At 40.9% G+C, this 22,992-nt stretch overlaps 1 protein-coding gene across 4 annotated transcripts in view; it reads right to left on the reverse strand.

Annotated features, from left to right (window-relative positions):
- Positions 1–5,220: 5,220 nt before the first annotated feature.
- LOC110521589 (F-box-like/WD repeat-containing protein TBL1XR1) overlaps positions 5,221–22,992 on the reverse strand; it is a 43,695-nt gene continuing 25,923 nt past the window's right edge. For 3 of the 4 annotated variants that reach the window (XM_021599248.2, XM_021599249.2, XM_036969006.1), the window contains 14 exons: positions 12,672–12,774; positions 12,269–12,414; positions 11,655–11,874; positions 11,358–11,532; positions 8,419–8,560; positions 8,074–8,137; positions 7,885–7,982; positions 7,659–7,719; positions 7,330–7,451; positions 7,125–7,199; positions 6,657–6,784; positions 6,201–6,366; positions 5,700–5,801; positions 5,221–5,557 (listed from right to left, as the gene is read on the reverse strand). In XM_021599248.2, coding sequence (XP_021454923.1) covers positions 5,531–5,557; positions 5,700–5,801; positions 6,201–6,366; positions 6,657–6,784; positions 7,125–7,199; positions 7,330–7,451; positions 7,659–7,719; positions 7,885–7,982; positions 8,074–8,137; positions 8,419–8,560; positions 11,358–11,532; positions 11,655–11,874; positions 12,269–12,414; positions 12,672–12,729 — 1,584 coding nt within the window. In that variant the 5' untranslated portion in view covers positions 12,730–12,774 and the 3' untranslated portion in view covers positions 5,221–5,530. The remainder of the gene's footprint in view (positions 5,558–5,699; positions 5,802–6,200; positions 6,367–6,656; positions 6,785–7,124; positions 7,200–7,329; positions 7,452–7,658; positions 7,720–7,884; positions 7,983–8,073; positions 8,138–8,418; positions 8,561–11,357; positions 11,533–11,654; positions 11,875–12,268; positions 12,415–12,671; positions 12,775–22,992) is intronic. The other variant, XM_021599250.2, reaches the window with a different exon arrangement.

The following is a 22,992-nucleotide window of genomic DNA, read 5'->3' on the forward strand; positions in this document are numbered from 1 at the left end:
GTGAGTGCGTACAACCCAGTACATCACTGTGGCCAAGCTCCCTGCCATCCAGGACCACTAGACCAGGCGGTGTCAAAGGAAGGTCCTATAAATTGTCAAAGACTCCATCCACCCAAGTCATAGACTGTTCTCTCTGCTATTGCATGGCAATTGGCACCGATGCAAGTCTGGAACCAACAGGAACCTGAACAGCTTCTACCCCCAAGCCATAAGACTGCTAAATAGTTAGTTAAAGATTTAACCAAACAGCTAGCCAGTCATTATGCATTGATTAACTTTTTTTGACTCATCACATACTCTGCTACTACTGTTAATCTATCCTTTTTCCTAGACACTTTAATCCTAGTTATATGTACACATCTACCTCAATTACCCCCTAACCATACACATTACCTCTGTACTGGCACCCTGTGTATACTGAACAAAAATATAAATGCAAGATTTTACTGAGTTACAGTTCACACAAGGAAATCAGTCAATTGATATAAATGTATTAGTCCATAATCTATGGATTTCACATGACTGGGCAGCGGCGCAGTCATGGGTGGCCTGGGAGGGCATAGGCCCACCCACTTGGGAGCCAGGCCCAGCCAATCATAATGAGTTTTACCCCCCAAAAAGGCTTTATTGCAGACAGAAATACTCCTCAGTTTCATCAGCTCTCCAGGTGGCTGGTCTCAGATGATCCCACAGGTGAAGAAGCCGGATGTGGAGGTCGTGGGCTGGCACGTTTACACGTGGTCTGCGGTTGTGAGGCCGGTTGGACATACTGTCAAATTCTCTAAAACCACGTTGCAGGGGGCTTATGTTACATAAATGAACATTAAATTCTCTGGTAACAGCTCGAATGGACATTCCTGCAGTCAGAATGCCAATTGCACGCTCCCTCAAAACTTGAAACAACTTTGGCATTGTGTTGTGTGATAAAACTGCACATTTTAGTGGCCTTTCATTGTCCCCAGCACAAGGTTCACAGGTGTAATGATCATGCTGTTTAATCAACTTCTGAATATGCCACATCTGTCAGGTGGATGGATTATCAAGGCAAAGGAGAAATGCTCACTGACAGGGATGTAACCAAATATGTGCACAAAATTGGAAAAATAAGCATATATATCTTCTTTTTGGTTGGTCTTTTATTTCAGCTCATGAGACATGGGACCAACCCTTTACATGTTGCATTTTTATTTTTGTTCAGTATATATAGCAAAGTTACCATGAGTCATTTTGTATTTATTACTACTTTGATTATAAAGTGTTATTACTTTTCCATTATTTCTCTAGTTCCTTTCTCTTAGGTTATTTCCTTCGGCCAACCATTTCATGTACTGTTTGGTTTTCAATTAATTGTTTTCCAAGGGCTTTATTGAATTAACAGTAGTCCTGCTGTTAGGGAGTCTTCACAACTATATATTTACAGCTCAATATATGCATTGTTTAACAGCATAACCAGAGCATACAATTATTTTAGTCTATACATCAAATGTACAGACTGGTGCATCACCAAAATTGAAAATAACTGGTATGATGCCACAGCATGTCTGGGATCTCACTATGGAAAAGTTGCCTACGCCTTCTTTCCCTACTAAGAATGATTTCATATTTATGCATCTCACTAGCTTACACATTTGACTTTGGGTTTATATAGAACTTTTAGAATAAACAGATAAACAACCACGGGAAAATGCAATAAAAAATAATATATATTAATATCAAAATATATTTTATTCTGGACTTTTTTCAGATCTGGTTAAAATTACAACAGATCAATGCAATGTAAGGAGAATCTGCAAAAACAAAAACAAAACTTGAGAAACCAAGGGTGGGGTGTGGGCACTCATGATGCAACGTGGAACCAAAAAAAATAATTAAACCGGAACACACAGTACTTGAGTATCCCCAATAATCATACATTTTACTCCTTTAGGCTACAAAGAAATATGAATTACAAAAGTTTTAAAAGAGTACAAAATGTCCAGGGGACATACACATCATAAAAATATGATTAGAATTCAGGTCGTGAAAATGAAGGGCAAAGCAGACACGAAGACAGCAGATTTATCATAAAATAAAACCTCAAATACCTTTCCACTGTCATGGACCGTATAATAAATAGTGTCCAGATGGTGCAATCTACTTAGAGTAGACGGTTTATACAGATTTAAAAGGTCTACACTTTGTATAAAATGCAACTTTATGGGACAATTGCAGACCCTGATTAAACCTACTCAAAGACTAAAACATCCTCAATGTTTCCATTGAAAGTGCTTTATAAGACCAGGAGTAGGCTTCATATGGGCCCATGCATCCGGCCCTATGTCTAGCGATATCCTTAAAAAATAAACTGATAAGATATAAGGCTTAAACAAGGGGGACAAGGAATCCTGGCCATCGCAGTTGCTTCTGGATCCTCACAGTTCCATCAAGGCAAAACCTCACTCTGCAATTGTTAAAATTAGAATGGCGTGCTTTGTTTTAAAAACACTACATTTAACTGCATATCTAGAAAGTAATTGGTGAATAGTCAGATTTGTCCCATTTCAAATGAAATTGTTAAAAAGTCAATCCAAAATGACTTACAGTGCCTTGCAAAAGTATTCATTCCCCTTGGCATTTTTCTTATTTGTTACATTACAACCTGTCATTTAAATATATATTTATTTGGATTTCATGTAATGGACATACAAAAATAGTCCAAATTGGTGAAGTGAAATGGAAAAAAAATATATTAAAAAAACGTAAAAGTGGTGCGTGCATATGCATTCACCCCCTTTGCTATGAAGCCTACAAATAAGATCTGGTGCAACCAATTACTTTCAGAATTCGTTAAAGTCCACCTGTGTGCAATCTAAGTGTCACATGATCTGTCACATCATCTCAGTATATATACACCTGTTCTGAAAGGCCAAAGAGTCTGCAACACCACTAAGCAAGCGGCACTGTGAAGACCAAGGAGCTCTCGAAACAGGTCAGAGACAAAGTTGTGGAGAAGTACAGATCAGGGTTGGGTTATAGAAAAATATCAGAAACTTTGAACATCCCACAGAGCACCATTAAATCCAATACTAAAAACTAGAAAGAATATGGCACCACAACAAACCTGCCAAAACTCAAAGACCAGGCAAGGAGGGCATTAATCAGAGGCAACAAAGAGACCAAAGAAAACCCTGAAGGAGCTGCAAAGCTCCACAGCGGCGATTGAAGTATCTGTCCATAGGACCACTTTAAGCCGTACACTCCAGAGCTAGGCTTTACAGAAGAGTGGCCATTGCTTAAAGAAAAAAAATAAGTGTTTGCCAAAAGGCATGTGCGAGACTCCCCAAACAAATGGAAGAAGGTACTCTAGTCAGATGAGACTAAAATGGAGCTTTTTGGCCAAGCCCAACACCTCTCATCACCCCGAGAACAATATCCCCACAGTGAAGCATGGGATCATGCTGTGTTTTTCCATCGGCAGAGACTGGGAAACTGGTCAGAATTGAAGGAATGATGGCGGTTGCCAAATACAGGGAAATTCTTGAGGGAAACCCGTTTCAGTCTTCAAAAGATTTGAGACTGGGACAGAGGTTCCCCTTCCAGCAGGACAATGACCCTAAGCATACTGCTAAAGCAACACTCGAGTGGTTTAAGGGGAAATATTTAAATGTCTTGGAATGGCCTAGGCAAAGCCCAGACCTCAATCCAATTGAGAATCTGTGGTATGACTTAAAGATTGCTGTACACCAGCGGAACCCATCCAACTCGAAGGAGCTGGAGCAGTTTTGCCTTGAAGAATAGGCAAAAATCCCCATGGCTAGATGTGCCAAGCTTATAGAGACATACCCCAAAATTCTTGCAGCTGTAATTGCTGGTTAATAGGTATAAACGCTCAAGTTTAGTTTTTTTGTCTTCTTGTTTGTTTCACAATAAAAACATATTTTGTATCTTCAAAGTGGTAGGCATGTTGTGTAAATCAAATGATACAAACCCCCCCAAAAATATATTTTAATTCCAGGTTGTAAGGTAACAAAATAGGAAAAATGCCAAGGGGGGTGAATACTTTCTCAAGTAACTGTCGATTGCTTACTGACCAGTGGGGGACTTCTCTGCTCACAATGATTTGAAAAGATACATTTACATGAATGTACAATTATACCACACAGTGTTGCATGACTGCTTCAAATTCAGTTAACTTTTTAACTACTTAATGTAGTAATGTATATGGTGTATGTTACTCCATGTGATTTCTGATTCCTAGCCCAACACCCAGACTTGCTTTAAGATGAAATTTTTCTACTGAAAACAGCATTGCTTGTTTGTGATCCAAATAACCACTGTCAATATCTATTGTGGGAAATGATCTACAGGAATAAAAAAAACTTTGCCTTGTAAAAGTGTAAACCATTTTGAGTAAAACCCTAATTGAAGTTCTGTTGTGACACATATGATAAATCAGCAATATGAAATGTACTTGAAAATAACCAGTAAGAGAAACACATTATCAGCTAAGTAGTCATTAGAAGAATACAAAACTTAAAGCAAGTCTTTCTTTTTGCTATATGTTGTAATTGGGGCCTCCGTTTCCCCGGTGGTAACACTGTTGTGAAAGGTCCAGTGGACATCACAGTTCCAATCCTTCACACTAGGGGGGGTGGGGGGGGGGGGGGGGGGGGGGTCATTAGGTACTGATTTGTCTGCTTCTCTTCTTTAACCGATCCAATACCTGATGTTCCCACATGATAGCTACAGCAGTACAGCTTTGTCCAGGAGGGAATCATGGAATGTTTCTCTAGCGCCATCGATTGTGCACAAACCAACCATAAACATGGCTTTAAAGCATCTAGATGTATAATGCCTCTTCTTTCATGTGCGCCCATGTGTTAATTTGTACTCATATTATGGTCAGGAGAAACAATGTATTCTTTAGAAAAAAATAAATAAAAAAACTACTGCATTTAGATGTCAACAGTAAAAACAACAATTGAAAAAATGACATTTCTTCAAGTCCCGATATTGTTTTGAACCACAAAGCGTACACTACCAAATATGATTTTCTTCAAAGAACAGTTTTGTGAGTGTGTATAAAAAGATGACTCCTCCACTTGTGACCCCAAAAAATATAAACTTAAACATTGAAATAATATAAATGATTTTGTTAAAAACCTAACTGCCGGCCGCTGGATTGGAAAGCCGATATATGTCAGCACACAGAGACTGAACTACCAATAAAGTTAAAACATATTTTTTTGTCTTGATGAGCATGGTTTAAAGATCAAAAAGCAAAATAGCTTCCAAATGTTGGTACATATACAGATCTGCTTTTTTTTTCTTCATTTACATTTTTTTGTCTGTGTCCCTTTAATGTCTCTGGTCCTAACGACTTGCTGCACAGAGCGTGTCCTTGCTCCTGAATCTGCTGTGTCGGGGTTGCTTGTTTCTGGTCTGTAGTGGCCAGCCATGGTTTAAGCGGGACTAGCAGTACATGGGGCAGGGACAGTCATTTTGGCTATGTACACATTCATTGTCGGTCCATGGCTTCCAACAAGCAGTGTTATTTCCGCAGATCTAATACACAAACCTGAAAAACAAGAAATTGTAGTTTTAGTATATTATTATGAGATATATATCTCAGAGTGCTAAACTTTTATTTTGGCGATAACACAATAGAAAACATTTGAAAAAACAAAGTATATGAAAATGTTCAAAACATTAGTACGCACAGATCCATCTGATGCACTTGCTCCCACTTTGTCACCTGCTGCATTCCAGCAAACTTCAAAGATCCCCCCTGTCCCCCTGTAACTATGGACTAAAGCCCCAGTCTGTGGAAAGGGAAGAGAAGACGTTAGATCAACAACCACAACGACAGGCACAAGCCAAAAGTTAAACCAGCACTACAGTTTTCAGCTGTGCTAACATAATTGCAAAAGTGTTTTCTAATGATCAATTAGACTTTTAAATGATAAACTTCGATTAGCTAACACAACGTGCCATTGGAACACAGGAATGATGGTTGCTGATAATGGGCCTCTGTACACTTATGTAGATATTCCATTAAAAATCAGCCATAGCTTGCTTAGATTAAAATCCATTACCACCGACCTAAGTAACAAAATAGCTAAATAGGTAATATCACTAACAGTTCCCCGCTCCATGCAAGCTGGACAGCGGGACAGTGTCAGGGGATGGATAGCCAGAGGATTGATGGTGTCAGACTGTACCTGCGTGTTCCAGATGTGAACACACTTGTCGAAGGAGCCGCTGGCCAGATGCCTGCCGTCTGGGCTGAAGGCCACACTGTAGACAGGCTCCTGGTGTTTGGTTAACGTGTGGATGCAGATGCCTCGGTCCACATCCCACAGCCGCACCGTCGAATCAAAGGACGCGCTGCAAGGAACACAGGAAAAACTGTCATCTATCTGCCTCCCCAGAAGCAAGTACTTGGCTCATAGTCATAGCTCACTTCAAACAAAGTCCCAATACAGCAAGACACAAACTCTTGCAAGTTTCAGTTCAGGGCACAAAGACTGTGGCTGGCCCAAAAATACAAAAATAGTGTGGTGATCAGTCCATTTCCCTCAAACAGGGTCACAGCGCTGTTATGTCAGTAATGCTGCTCGCAAATCAAAATAATGAATGCCGACAGAGAGGGCGCAGCAGTGCTTCTGTTTCAGTACCTGGCAAGCATCAGATTGGCATTGGGGTTGTTGGTTCCAGGACCGGTGGGGCTCCATTTGATAGTGTAGATCTCTTTGCTGTGAGCTTGCAGATCATGAACGCATGTGTCCTGTTTCATACTCCAGATCTAGCATGGTAAAATGACAAAATAATGTTTTACGTGTTATACGTGTGATGAAAAAAGCTGAATGTTCAGAAAGATAAGAATGTTTGGTTGGTTTTATACTTGGTTTATTTTTCAGGTCGACAATTTGTCGAGTGGTATTCATCACAATTGAAACTAAGAAAAATGATAGAGTGATATAAACAACACATAAATTATTTGAATTTCTGGTACATAATCCAGAGCACAACATTACAAAGTGCACGTGTATTTATTTATATAATTTATTTAACAGGGACAGTAATCAAAAACTCTGACAATACTGGATGTAGCTATAGACAGCTGGTTTTCATTCCTATCTTACCTTCAGCGTCATGTCATCTGAGCAAGAGGCTAGCAGGTTACCGGTTGGATCCCATTTGATTGCATTCACTTCATTCTGGAACGGAGGGGAACAGAGTTATCAGCGCAGACATAGAAAGGGCAAAGTCTCTGACACATAGAAAATGGTGCTTCTATAATGTCTGCAGGAGCAGTGCTAGACTGTGGGGTGATGGGGGCGGACTCACTGTGTGTCCTTGGAATGTCTTGATAGGCCTGTCTTGGCCAAGCTTACACACGTGGATGCACATGTCTGTACTGCAGGAGGCAAACGTGTTGTTGCTCTGCCAGTCCACATCCAGAGCAGGTGCTGTTAAGTCACAACAAGAGGAAGAGCGGAAGAAAACGCGATGAATAAACAACATAGAACTCTATGTCTTTTGTCTGTGCTTGACAGAAACTAGGAATGATTTGGCACAAAAATACCCTTACTGTTTATAGTCACGTAAGTATGTACGGATACATGTCTAATAAGGGTTAATTAAGAGGAAAGAAGCCAATGGATAATTCAGTGCACCTGAATGGAACGGGAACTGCTGCTTTGCTTCTCCTGTGTGAGCATCCCATATGATTGTAGTCTGCAGGGAGAAACACATACACACACAAAGAAAAACATTAAATTAGAACACGCCTAAGAATAACAAGGTTATTTTAGTCCTGACTACCAGAAGAGGTTAATGAGTCATGAAAGCATTTCAAGTCTTGAGCTCATAACAAAACTAAAAGCCTGTTTGGGTTCTTACCTTATCTACTCCGGCACTAAGAATAAAGTTTCCTTTTTTGTTCCATTTTAATGCAAAAATGGGACCTTTGTGTTGACCCAGGGTACTTGCAAGATTACCTAGGGTTCGAATAATTTATATTAGAGAGGCGAGTGTTTCGGAAACTGACAATATGGTGAGTTGAAAAAGCAGTAAAAAGTGGCACCTCACCATCCTTTGTCCATATCCTGGCAAATCCATCATATGAGCCGGTTGCTAGTAACGTACCCTCACTCTGTTAGGTGGAAAGAGATAAAATGTGTAAATAAAATAAAAAGGTTTTAAATCAAATACATACTGTTAAGCACATCAGCATAGGAACATAATTCTGCTCATTGAAACTTTCCCTTGCAAGGATAAATAACATACAGAGCAAAACAGTAGCAAAGTCAAAGTTTTGAAACATTAAAGCAGTTTCAAGTGACTCCTAACATTCAGAAAAGGAGAAGTGGAAATAAAGTTATGGAATTTGAGGGGTTGTGTTAAGTTATGAGTGAGTGTGGATCCTTGACTCACGTTCCAGTCTAATGATGTGACGTCTTTGTTGCTGGGGACGTCCTGACCTCCCTCCCGTATGCAGTGCCTCAGTACAAGCTGTGTGGAGCTGCTGGTGCTGTTCTCACTCAGGTTCCAGATCCGTGCTGTCGAGTCCCCAGACCTGCAGCGTGGAGGGACAGTCAGCACAGTACAATGCAACACAGCAAAATGCCCTGTTTTTTTTTCTCCCAAATCCAGGTTGGAAGATTCTTGGAATAAGGAAGGAATAAGCCAGAAATCCAGAATGAGTGAGTGAGTGAGTGAGTGAGTGAGTGAGTGAGAGTGAGAGTGAGAGTGAGAGAGAGAGAGAGAGAGAGAGAGAGAGAGAGAGAGAGAGAGAGAGAGAGAGAGAGAGAGAGAGAGAGAGCCTATTGCTCTTTATGGTCATGAGGTCTGGGGTCAGAGACTACATGCGGAATTCTGCAAAAATATCCTCTGTGTACAACGTAAAACACCAAATAATGCATGCAGAGGAGAATTAGGCCGATACCCGCTAATTATCAAAATCCAGAAAAGAGGCGTTAAATTCTACAACCACCTAAAAGGAAGCGATTCCCAAACCTTCCATAACAAAGCCATCACCTACAGAGAGATGAACCTGGAGATGAACCTAAACAAGCTGGTCCTGGGGCTCTGTTAACAAACACAAACAGACCCCTAGGACAGCAACACAATTAGACCAAACTAAATAATGAGAAAACAAAATGACAATTACTTGACACATTGGGAAAAAATATGTTTTTTTAAACAGAGCAAATTAGAATGCTATTTGGCCCTAAACAGAGAGTACACAGTGGCAGAATACCTGACCAATGTGACTGACCCAAAATTAAGGAAATATTTGACTATGTACAGACTCAGTGAGCATAGCCTTGCTATTGAGAAAGGCCACAAAAAGCAGACCAGGCTTCAAGAAAAGACAGGCTAATGTGCGCACTCACCACAAAATGAGGTGGAAACTGAGCTGCACTTCCTAACCTCCTGCCAAATGTATGACCATAGAGACTCATATTTCCCTCAGATTACACAGACCCACAAAGAATTCTAAAACAAATCCAGTTTTGATAAACTCCAATATCTATATTGGGTGAAATACCAGTGTGCAATCACAGCAGCAATATTTGTGCCACATTACCACAAGAAAATGGCGACCAGTGAATAACAAACACCATTGTAAATACAACCTATATGTATGTTGATTTATTTTTAACTATTTGGAAATCATTACAAGAATATATATTTAACATATATACAGAGGGGCAAAAAAGTATTTAGTCAGCCACCAACTGTGCAAGTTCTCCCACTTAAAAATATGAGAGAGGCCTGTAATTTTCGTCATAGGTACACTTAAAAAATTCCAGAAAATCACATTGTAGGATTTTTTATGAATTTATTTGCAAATTATGGTGGAAAATAAGTAGTTGGTCACCTACAAACAAGCAAGATTTCTGGCTCTCACAGACCTGTAACTTCTTCTTTAAGAGGCTCCTCTGTCCTCCACTCGTTACCTGTATTAATGGCACCTGTTTGAACTTGTTATCAGTATAAAAGACACCTGTTCACAACCTCAAACAGTAACACTCCAAACTCCACTATGGCCAAGACCAAAGAGCTGTCAAAGGACACCAGAAACAAAATTGTAGACCTGTACCAGGCTGGGAAGACTGAATCTGCAATAGGTAAGCAGCTTGGATTGAAGAAATCAACTGTGGGAGCAATTATTAGGAAATGGAAGACATACAAGACCACTGATAATCTTCCTTGATCTGGGGCTCCACACAAGATCTCACCCCGTGGGGTCAAAATGATCACAAGAACGGTGAGCAAAAATCCCAGAACCACACGGGGGCACCTAGTGAATGACCTGCAGAGAGCTGGGACCAAAGTAACAAAGCCTACCATCAGTAACACACTACGCCGCCAGGGACTCAAATCCTGCAGTGCCAGACGTGTCCCCCTGCTTAAGCCAGTACATGTCCAGGCCCGTCTGAAGTTTGCTAGAGAGCATTTGGATGATCAAGAAGAAGATTGGGAGAATGTCATATGGTCAGATGAAACCAAAATATAACTTTTTGGTAAAAACTCAACTCGTCGTGTTTGGAGGACAAAGAATGCTGAGTTGCATCCAAAGAACACCATACCTACTGTGAAGCATGGGGGTGGAAACATCATGCTTTGGGGCTGTTTTTCTGCAAAGGGACCAGGACGACTGATCCGTGTAAAGGAAAGAATGAATGGGGCCATGTATCGTGAGATTTTCAGTGAAAATCTCCTTCCATCAGCAAGGACATTGAAGATGAAACGTGGCTGGGTCTTTCAGCATGACAATGATCCCAAACACACCGCCCGGGCAACGAAGGAGTGGCTTCGTAAGAAGCATTTCAAGGTCCTGGAGTGGCCTAGCCAGTCTTGCAGATCTCAACCCCATAGAAAATCTTTGGAGGGAGTTGAAAGTCTGTGTTGCCCAGCAACAGCCCCAAAACACCACTGCTCTAGAGGAGATCTGAATGGAGGAATGGGCCAAAATACCAGCAACAGTGTGTGAAAACCTTGCGAAGACTTACAGAAAACGTTTGACCTCTGTCATTGCCAACAAAGGGTATATAACAAAGTATTGAGATAAACTTTTGTTATTGACCAAATACTTATTTTCCACCATAATTTGCAAATAAATTCATTAAAAATCCTACAATGTGATTTTCTGGATTTTTTTTCTTCTAATTTTGTCTGTCATAGTTGACGTGTACCTATGATGAAAATTACAGGCCTCATCTTTTTTAGTGGGAGAACTTGCACAATTGGTGGCTGACTAAATACTTTTTTGCCCCACTGTATATGCTTTGGCAATGTAACATCTGTTTCCCATGCCAATAAAACCCCTTAAATTGAAATTGAGAGAGTAAGAGACAGACACTGACCCGGAGGCAAGCAGGTCGGAGACAGGGTTCCAGGCGCAGATGAACACCTCTGACTCGTGACCTCGGAGCACCATGGCTTTGTTCTGGGGAATCTCCACATCCCCATCCACCTCCATCATGTCGACGTGGTTGTCTGTATGGCACACAGAGAGCACCTCATCAGCATGTGCAAGATCTGAATAACAAAACATCCAGCATTGGCATTGACTCAACAATGTTACAAATATTTGTATCCCTCCTTTCTCTTTGTGTTATAGGTAATAAACGCTAAAGCCAGGGCCGAGGACTCAGACTCACTAGCTAAGGTGTGAGCTCCGTTCTCCTCGCCGTTGGCCGTGTTCTCTCCGTTCTTGGCATTGGCCGTCAAGTTGGTGGTGGTGGCCGGGGGGGCCTGGGCTGCCTGCTGCTGGGCCAGCTTGTCTCGGTAGGCCTGCTGCCGTGTCTGCACCACATCCGGCATTACCGCGTCGATGAGCGACAGGGACTCGATCGGCCGTCCGTCGAACAGCGTGCCGTCCTGGGGACACCAGACAAGCTGGTTATACTCAAATGCAAACAGCTAAATAACTACTGTAGCTATAAGCAATGGTAGGCTAAAATCATCAGTTATAACTCCAATTAAAGAATAATAAATACATTCTCAAAAATAATCACTAGAGAACCATCTATTAAAATATAATAATGCAATGCATTATAAAGCTACATTGGTTAATAACTGCATAATAACTGAAGAGCAGAAACCTAGCACCGCAAACATATTCTTTCTGATTTGTGATCAAACCATTGCCAATTTCTGCATTTGATCACACTATACCAGGCTTGCGGTAATAAAGTCCACAGATTCCCTGATAGTCGGCTGAGATGAGATGCTGTGATAATGGGTTGTGTGAATGAGGAGGAGATGAGATCACCTCATTAATGCTGACTTCGGCCTCCACGTACTGCAGGCCCTTCTGTATGATGGAGATGAGGGCAGCAGGGGGCACCAGGGCTCCATTGATGTTGGACTGGCTGATGTGGCTCTCTATGCCAAACGTGAAGGCTGAGTGGGAAAATCCTGTCAGGGGCAAGCATGAGCAGCATGTCAGTAGGCAGCACATTATACTGAGCAGATCCTTCCCTTTGGTGACTCTGGAAATAGCACATTTCAAATAGCTCTGTGATTGTTATCGTAGTGCACATTTTCTAGGCACCCTTTAATAGCACTAGAACATTACATGAGTAGGAGAATATACAGAACATTGTTTCAACAGCTGTCTGTTACCAGTGTTTACAGAATGTGAATGGACATGTGGTTTGAGCGTTGGAGCCTACCTGACTCCTGTAGGTATCTGTACACAAGAAAGTTGACCTCATCACTGCTTATGCTCATCTTTACACCTGGTTACACCATGAGGTCAGCAAACAGGACATAGGCCTGCAAGGAAAGGGAGGAGGTGCGACAGTTGTTTTTATCAGAACCCAAAGCAGAACATTTTCACATTAGACAAATCACACAACAATGTGCTGCTAAGTAAAAACTGAAGCCAGGGCTAGAGTGGAGACTTCCTCCCAGGAGATGCACTAACACATTTCGTATGTGTGCAAAAACCACTCCACCCTGCTGCACACACAAGTTCGCACCAGGGCAGGGCAGCAGGCAGGGTTCTCAGTCAGGGGTCAGTGTGTGCACAGAAACCTGCTGCTGGGGGCTAACTGTGGACAGGAGCAGCAGCACTGCTAGTGTGTCTCTCCAGTATGGCTAATAACAAGGTGCAGTGCCCATTTTCACCATCCCACTGCAGTGGTGCTGTTGCGTTAAACAGAATCTCAGCCGTTCTACTACTGACTGAATGTGTGTAACTGGGGATGGGAAGGGGATTCTCTTTCCAGCGCGGAGCTGAGCTGTTGCTCTGGGCTGTGCTGTGCTCCATCAATTACAGCAGCAGTGTTTTCCATAAGTGCATGGAATAGCCAGCCAGATAGAAATAATTGCCAGCCAGGGAGTTCTGGGCTGGGGGGCACCGGGGGGGGCATGCCCCCGAGAAAATAAATTGCAGAACGAGCTCTATTTTGGTGGCTACTGGTACATTCTAACGCCCCTAGAAATCAGCCAAATCGCCCTCTATTGGCAAAAGTGCACAGTCAAAGAGGAGAATAATTATACCGTCAAGGAAAATTATTATAATATTTTTTTTAGGCATACAAAGACAAAAGAAATGTGACAGTGTTTAAATGATAACACAGTGTAGGAAATTAAGAAAATTATTAAAATGCTGGAAGTGAATGTGCTGGAATTAAACAATTAACTATGAAAATGAGCAAAAGCTATGTGCATTAAGGAAAGACACACCTGGCTCAAATATAAGCCCGTCTGTAATACATGCCCGTTGTGTTCAGTGATTTAAGCAAATAAACACCCAGGCTATTAATTGAAGTTTTACAGTAGTAACCTAGTCAAGAAAACTAGTCTTTCAATTTAGTTTGTGACAAAAACCTTAGAATAAAAGTTGTGTTCTGTCAATTAAACATGGATTCCCTGCTGAGAAACAATATAGAACTGCAGGAAAGTGGTTTTAAAAATGCACAAAAGGAAGCCAGATTGTAAAAAAAAGTGGGGGTGCACAAAGACTGACACTCATAGATAGACCTACAGGTAGGGCTGGGCGATATGGCCAAAATATCACAATGGAATTTTTCAAATTCTTGACGGTATTTTATGTTTTTTTATTTAAAAAAGTTATACATTTGCTTTATGAGTAGTGCGTGACCCTAGGGTGGCAACACATATTCTAAATTATTTCAATGGGTCTTTTGCCATTCGGATTGTTTTATACTGTTAAATTCAACTTCAACTTAAAATAATTTCCTGCATTTCCATCAATTTCTGCTTTTTCTGCATTCACTTGAGATCATTTCCACACTGCCATGATATGGGCAAAAATACTAGGCCTTTTTTTTAACCAAATGTTGCAATTGCGATTTAGATCAAAACACTTGGGTGAAATAGAATGTTAGAATATAAATAATAGTGGGCACTTTGAATACAGTGTTTGACATGACAACGAATGAAAATGCCATGAACAAGTTATTGTGACAGGGTAGGAACCAAAGTGATGTTCAGTGTTTCCTCGGGGACCCTATAATCTTTGACTACATTAAATCTGTATTCATATAGTGGATTTAAACTCATCGTTACCACTTACATTACATGGGACGTGTAAATTAACTCACAGGAAACGATGACGCATCATGCTCTCCCTCCTCCGTGAAAATACATTTTATTGCAGCCAACCAGAGAGCACAAAAATAAACAGACAGCAGACTGACAAACTAGCAGTGTGTTCCCGTCATCACTCGCTTTGTGACTGACAGGCGCCTGTCCTATCAATAGAAGATGCATGTAGTTCATTCTAGCAGGAGAAGGCTGTATGAACTTTTCTGACTAGAGAATACAACTTTTAAATGAAAAGAAGCCTAGGTTGAATTAATGAAGTGGAAAAAGTAGCCGGCTGACAATGAGTCCTATTTAGCCGACGACACTGCAGCAGTGGTGTTTATCTCAGCCAGGTCTGAATCGGAGCAGAAGAGGGCTAGTCAGGGACCTTGTAGAATCAAGGAAGTGACAACCAAGCAAGCATGACCACAGCATGGACAGTCTGTCTGCTACTCTCAACTGGGTTCATTCATTCATTCAACAGAAAGATATAGAATAGGAGCACAAACATTCCTCTCTCTGGAAAAACTACTGCAGGACCGGTGCTACTGGTGTTTCACCTAAGTATTTTATATACACACCTGAAATAACGAATCAATGCATAGCCAAAATGCATTTCTAGATCGAGCACAAAACACAAACCTTAAGGTTCCATGTGATTATAATATGGGCCCCTTTCTGTAACTAGGCTATGTTATGTGCTGAGCAATCCCAATTAAGGAGCCATCTCTGCCAGCCAGACATGAAGAACTGTACATTCACCCAAAGATACATCAGATCTGAAGAGGCATATTGCCGTTAGATTACTGGAGCACATTCTCATTTCCATGTCAAAACATTGCATAACCATAACATAACTCTACAGGGGAGGTGCAATCTTAGTAGTCCCAGCTACTGAAGATAGTATTATTGAAGTTTTACTGCCTTGTCGACCATCATTAATTCTCTTCAGAGAAGTGTAGGCCTATTGGATAGATAGACATAATAATTGACAAAACTGTCATAGGATGTGGTTTGTTTGCAATTTGTCAGCTACTATTATACTTGAACACACCACTAGAGACGTAGTTCATTCCCTTTTCATCGCCGTATCTAAGTGATGAGGTTTTGGTCTATTTTGAGAGAGCGGGAGCGCACCGCTGTAGAGATGGAGCACTTCACATCTTTGCTCTCAGGAGTCACATTGTTTACAACTCACACACACAACCCAAAGTGATTGTAATAGGCATTTCATATGGTAGGTGTCTGTGGTCTTCTATAATTTTAACCATTGATATGAATATTGCTCAACACTGTTTCACACCCTCTCTCCTGCATGATGTTCGATTATGCCACCTTTACAGCCATTGGTCGAGAATAGAACACAACATGCACATTGCCTATGGAGCCGAGCTGACTCACTTTGTAGACACAACTAGGCCTTTTGTTCTAGCCAAGGTAGAACAAAACACAGTAATGTTTTTTTTCAGATCCATAATATCTCCCATATAAGAAATGGATAGTTGTTGAAAAATATTTTACTGCAAAATTGGTTAAATTTATATATATTGTGGCAAACCCCCTAAACTCCAAAAGTGAAACATAATACCTGGCTGGAGGGTGGGTGGATGGGCCTCAAACTCATGTAACACAATATTGCAAGCTCTGATATTGCTACAATTTGGAATACAAGTAGTCAGCTGTCTGCCCTACATACACAGACAAACAGCATTAGGATATTGTAATGCATCTTGGGAATATAGACCTGTAAACACAGACAAACAATAGGCAGAAATGTCAACTATTAATATTTATGATGAATGTATGCTTTCATTTTAGATAGATGATTAATAGAGAACTTTCCAAGTCAAATTTGCTCTCATTCAGTGCTGTATCGTCCTGCCTGACAAAAATACATACAGTTACACATGTTTTTTGATGTTGTGGCTAGTGTAATCTGCTCTATGGAAAACAAATGAGCTTCGACATTGGAATTTGATTTTTTGGAGTCCACGGTTCCTTGAAGGATTTTGTATCTTTAGCCCCTTCTCTTGGAATTAAGTCAGAGGTCACCACAGAGCCAACATGGACTTTGCCTCAACTCCAATATGGCATTGAAAATCAAATACGGCTGCCATAATTCCATTTGATGTTTAGATCACATGTAAATATGTGTTTTGTAGATTAGGCATTTTTTCAGAATTGTGTACATTTACAGAATTGTGTCATTACCGAAAAACTGCCACTGGAAGCAACGTCAGCACAAGAACTGTTCATCGGGAGCTTCTTGAAGTGGGTTTCCATGGCCGAGCAGCCGTACAGAAGCCTAAGATCACCATGCGCAATGCCAAGCGTCGGCTGGCTGCCAGGAGAACACTACCTGCCCCAATGCATAGTGCCAACTATAATGTTTTATGGAGGGGGAATACTGGTCTGGGGCTGTTTTTCATGGTTCGGGCTAGGCACCTGAAGGGAATTCCAGTAAAGGGAATTGTTAACGCTGCAGCATACAATGACATTCTAGACGATGTTGTGCTTCCAACTTTGGGGCAAAAGTTTGGGGAAGGCCCTTTCCTATTTCAGCATGACAATGCCGCTGTGTACAAAGCGAGGTCCATAAAGAATTGGTTTGTTGAGATCGGTGTGGAAGAACTTGACTGGCCTGCACAAAGCCCTGACCTCAACCCCATCTTACACATTTGGGATGAATTGGAACACCAACTGCGAGCCAGGCCTAATCGCCCAACATCAGTGCCCAACCTCACTAATGCCCATGGCTGAATGGAAGCAAGTCCCGGCAGCAATGTTCCAAAATCTAGTGGAAAGCCTTCCCAGAAGAGTGGAGGCTGTTATAGCAGCAAAGGGGGGGACCAACTCCACATTAATGGCCACAATTTTGGAATGAGATGTTTGAAGGGCAGGTGTCCACATACTTTTGGTCATGTAGCGTACCAGAGATAAGGGATTGTTGATAATGCAATCACACAACTCAAATGCCAGTTCACCAGTATGAACGAAATCACAAACAGCTTTTATTTGTCAAGTACTTGCGGGGGTTGCGGGAATGTCCGGTACGCCAGTGACATAGTAGCATAACCAAGTTACAGGAAAGCAATCTGTCAGCTCTAACCACTTCCCTATTTTCCCCACTGAAACAATGTGTGCAAGGTTGATTCAAAGTCTTTGAGGTGACCAGGACATGAGTGTGTCCTAACAGGGTGGGGAGAGAAAGTAGCCAGTGGTGGATGTAGTTATGGAGCCTGACCAGATTGTACAGCTTAACGGTTGTCCTGTATGACTGGCGGGGTATTGGGGCTGTGTGTTGATCCATTTCCAATTCTACAACAGTTGGGTTTGGTATTTATTAAGGTGCAAAACTCAGTAGATACAGCTTGCATGCCAGCAAGACCCATTGACTCATTTGAATGTCATCTTAGCCTGATCTTAGCTGGGGATACTTCAGTAGTGTATTGGTTAAGCCTAGTTGTCTGGTTGTGAAGAAGAGTGTGAAAAGGCTGTCATAAACACCCCTGCCCTTAGATCTTTCCAACGCCTAATTGACTTGTGGGTAGAGTTTATGTTGAATGTGGCAAATATCCTGCAGGTCACGTCCTACATATTCATTCACATTCCTTTGGAAGTCGGCTAGGATAATTATCTGGCTGATATTAACTGTGGGGGGGTTGGCTGTGATTATGGTCTGGTGCAGGCCCCGCTGGAGATGAGGAGAGTGACAGAACTGGTAAGCGCGACCTCAGGTAAACTAGAGGTTACTTACGAGTGTAGGTCATAGAAGCGTTCACGTTACGAGGAACGTAGCACAGCGCCACACTCATATTAGAGGTCGACCGATTAATCGGAACGGCCGATTAATTAGGGCCGATTTGAAGTTTTCATAACAATCGGAAACATAACATCTTTACTTAACTAGGCAAGTCAGTTAAGAACACATTCTTATTTTCAATGACGGCCTAGGAACAGTGGGTTAAATGCCTCGTTCGGGGGCAGAACGACAGATTTTCACCTTGTCAGCTCGGGGGATTCAATCTTGCAACCTTGCAGTTATCTAGTCCAACGCACTAACCACCTGCCTCTATTGCACTCCACGAGGAGACTGCCAGTTACGCGAATGCAGTAAGCCACGGTAAGTTGCTAGCTAGCATTAAACTTATCTTATAAAAAACAATCAATCAATCATAATCACTAGTTAACTACACATGGTTGATGATATTACTAGTTTATCTAGCGTGTCCTGCGTTGCATATAATCGATGCGGTGCATATCGTTGCTCCAATGTGTACCTAACCATGAACATCAATGCCTTTTTTTAAATCAATACACAGAAGTATATATTTTTTAAACCTGCATATTTAGCTAAAAGAAATTCAGGCTAGCGGCCAATATTAACCAGGTGAAATTGTGTCAATTCTCTTGCGTTCATTGCACGCAGAGTCAGTGTATATGCAACAGTTTGGGCCGCCTGGCTCATTGCGAACTAATTTGCTAGAATTTTACGTAATTATGACATAACATTGAAGGTTGTGCAATGTAACAGGAATATTTAGACTAATGGATGCCACCCCTTAGATAAAATACGGAACGGTTCCGTATTTCACTGAAAGAATAAACGTCTTGTGTTCGAGATGATAGTTTCCGGATTCAACCATATTAATGACCTAAGGCTAGTATTTCTGTGTGTTATTATGTTATAACTAAGTCTATGATTTGATAGAGCAGTCTGACTGAGCGGTGGTAGGCAGCAGCAGGCTCGTAAGCATTCATTCAAACAGCACTTTAGTGTGTTTTGCCAGCAGCTCTTCGTTGTGTGTCAAACATTGAACTGTTTATGACTTCAAGCCTATCAACTCCGGAGATTAGGCTGGTGTAACCGACGTGAAATGGCTAGCTATATAGCGGGGTGCGCGCTAATAGCGTTTCAAACGTCACTCGCTCTGAAGCTTGGAGTAGTTGTTCCCCTTGCTCTGCATGGGTAACGCTGCTTCGAGGGTGGCTGTTGTCGTTGTGTTCCTGGTCGAGCCCAGGGAGGAGCGAGGAGAGGGACGGAAGCTATACTGTTACACTGGCAATACTAAAGTGCCTATAAGAACATCCAATAGTCAAAGGTTAATGAAATACAAATGGTATAGAGAGAAATAGTCCTATAATTCCTATAATAACTACAACCTAAAACGTCTTACCTGGGAATATTGAAGACTCATGTTAAAAGGAACCACCAGCTTTCATATGTTCTCATGTTCTGAGCAAGGAACTTAAACGTTAGCTTTCTTACATGGCACATATTGCACTTTTACTTTCTTCTCCAACACTTTGTTTTTGCATTATTTAAACCAAATTGAACATGTTTCATTATTTATTTGAGGCTAAATTTATTTTATTGATGTATAATATTACGTTCAAATAAGTGTTCATTCAGCATTGTTGTAATTGTCATAAGTATTTATTTATTTATTTATATATTTAAATCGGGCATCTGTTTTTTTTTTTCGGTTGACCTCTAACACAAACATTTGAAGATGATCCCTGGGCTTTGATGGAGGGTAAACATGTTGCAGAGCAGGTGGAGTTGGTCAAGCATGGTGCACAAAGGCCATTATCACACAGTCAATCCCCAGTCACCATACACAATGACATACAGCTTCTTCATTGTTTAAGTTTGACCATCCTCAGGGTGCTTTTGTCTGCCATAGATGTGTCTGTGCCCACCATTTTCCCTAAGGGCAGATTGGATTACAATAGTCACAACATAAACATTTTAACTATGTATTTTGGGCAGGCTGGACCATACAGCACTGAATTTGTCTTGGAGAGTTGTCTATTTATCAGCTACCAGAAACATAAAAATATATCATAAATATTCATAGTTGATATTCCCACCTATTGTAGCTCTGTGTTTACAGGTCTATATTTCCAAGTTGGATTGAGATATCCCAATGCTGTTAGTTTGTGGATGTAGGTGCAGACATCTGACTACTTGTATTCCACATTTTTGCAATATCAGAGCTTGCGATATTGGGTTACATGAGCTTATGTGGCCCATCCCCCCACCAGCCAGGCATATTCTGCACATTTGGAGTTTAGGGGGGGAGGGGTCACAATATTAATTTACCGTAAAACTTTAATAGCCCGGGCGTTAATTTGTTAAATCACAACAGGCGCTTATTAGAGAAAGGCTTCTATTTGAGCCAGGTGTCTATTTCCTTAATGCACACAGCTTTTGCAAATTTGCATAGTTAATTGTTTAACTCATGCATTCACTTCCAGCATTTTAATACATTTAATTTCCTCCACTGTGTTATCATTAACACACTGTGTCATGTTTCTTTGTCTAAGTATCCCTCTATTTCAGAATTGTTTTACTTTTCCTTGACTGAATAACTATTCTTCTCTGACTGTGCATTTTCGACAGTTCTTACTTTTGGCACTAGAGGGCGATCAGACGATTTTTGGGGGTCTGTACTCCTTAAGTTGTTGACTGTTTTTTGCTTGCCAGTTAGCTAGCAGTTCTCAACTGTTAGAAACTGCTATAAAATTGGATGATTTTCAAGTCATTACTGTATTATTTAATGTAACAAATCAAACAAACCTCGTAAACAATTAATTTAGACCCTGTGTTTATTTGAAACAGGTGTTTATTTGCTGAAATGTGTGCCGTTGCCCTGCTATTAAAAGGGACAGGCGGCTATTTGAGACTGTGTTTAATTAAAGTTTTATTGTAACCACTTTGCAGTAAAATATTTTTACACAACTATCCATTTCAGAAATGGGAGACATAAGAGATGTGAAAAAACATGTTTGTTTTTTGTTCTACCTCGGATAGGGGTATCTCCAAAAATGAAAGACCTTTTTGAGGGTTGGCCACTAGCCTATATCGTTTCCCCCACTGAGACAGACAGACTTATCTCAGAATGCTTTAAAAGGAGCTAAAAAAGTACACATACAGCCACAAAGACAGACGCAGACACCCACAGACACACACAAACATGCACTTGGCTGGGAAAACAGATTAACTCTCGTCCTCTTGAGATGGCTGATAAGTCATGTCAAAGACTTGTTTGGCAACATTGCTAAGGCAAGGATTTTTCAGGAACCTCCCTAATTAACCATGAAATTCTCTCTGAAGTGACCCACTCAGTCCTATTCACACCAGCAGGGCTCTAAATTAACATTTTCCATTGGGAACACTGGTGATCCCATCTTAAAGTTAGGAGCACCAGAAAATATTTTTCAATTGATTTTGGATTCACTTTATTGGGCCTGTATGAATTCTAGCTACTCTTACAACACCCAGCCCGTGCATACGTGTGCCTCAAAATATCTGCCTCTTTCCTTTCTCTCAAGGCAATACAAGTTTTGCAACAAAGACAGTAAGAGCATTTAGGGCTGATCGGTATACCGTATTTTACTTTATACTGGTATTGATGCGCAGACCGGTTTGGGTTTTGACTTTGCCTTCTATAATGGTATTTCAATGTTTGGTTTGTTAAATGTAATACGCCAGTCCGCAGTGTGTAACGTCCTCTACTTGAGTCGTTGCTATCCCGCTCTCACCAAGTCCTGCCCCTTGTCACTCAAGGAGAGCAGTTGTTGTTGCTCGACCACGAGATCACTTGCCATTCACTCTTCAGTCTGCATGGTCAATACAGCAGATGCAATAAGATGATGATGACAATGCTGCTTTCCATTTTGCTTCTTAATATAAATCCACAAGCATACTATAATTACACCATTTGTTTCGTTTTTCTTATCTAACAAGTTGTGGCAAAAATAAATAATGTTAGCCGCTAATGCTAATCGGTAGCTAGCTAGCAAATAAAAGTACTGAGTCAGACATAGCTAGCTAATACAGCTAAGTTACACGAAGAGAAAATATTTAAATGTAGCCAAAGATTACAGAGTCCCCTTGGAAACACTGGCTATCACTTTGTTTCCTACTCTGGCACAATAACTCCTCCCTGGCTTTTTAATTTATCCATGTCAAACACGGTATTCAAAAAGCCCACTATAATATTCTAACTACAGAATTTGAATTACATTTACATTTTCAAACAGTTCACCCAAGTGTTTATCTAAATTCCAAGTATTCGGTTAAAAATAAGACCCAGATTTTTTGCCCATATCATGCAGCCCTATGTGGCAGTGGAAGTGATCTCAAATCAGTGCAGGAAATGCATACATTGATGAAAATGCTGAAAATTATTCCTGTTTGATTGAACAGTATAAAAAAATCTAAATGGAGAAAGCCGATTGAAATCCCTCAGAATGTATTTGTTGCCACCATAGGGTAATGCACTACTACATTTAGAACTTTTATTATAAAAACAAAATACCATCAATACCGGGAAATATATTGTGATATAATAATCTGGCCATATCATCCAGCCCAAAGGGCACTATACGGTTAACATCCCCTAGATCAGGGAAACTGGAAGCCCGTGCCAC

The sequence above is a fragment of the Oncorhynchus mykiss genome, chromosome 30, assembly GCF_013265735.2.
Source record: "Oncorhynchus mykiss isolate Arlee chromosome 30, USDA_OmykA_1.1, whole genome shotgun sequence".
Lineage (NCBI taxonomy): Eukaryota > Metazoa > Chordata > Actinopteri > Salmoniformes > Salmonidae > Oncorhynchus > Oncorhynchus mykiss.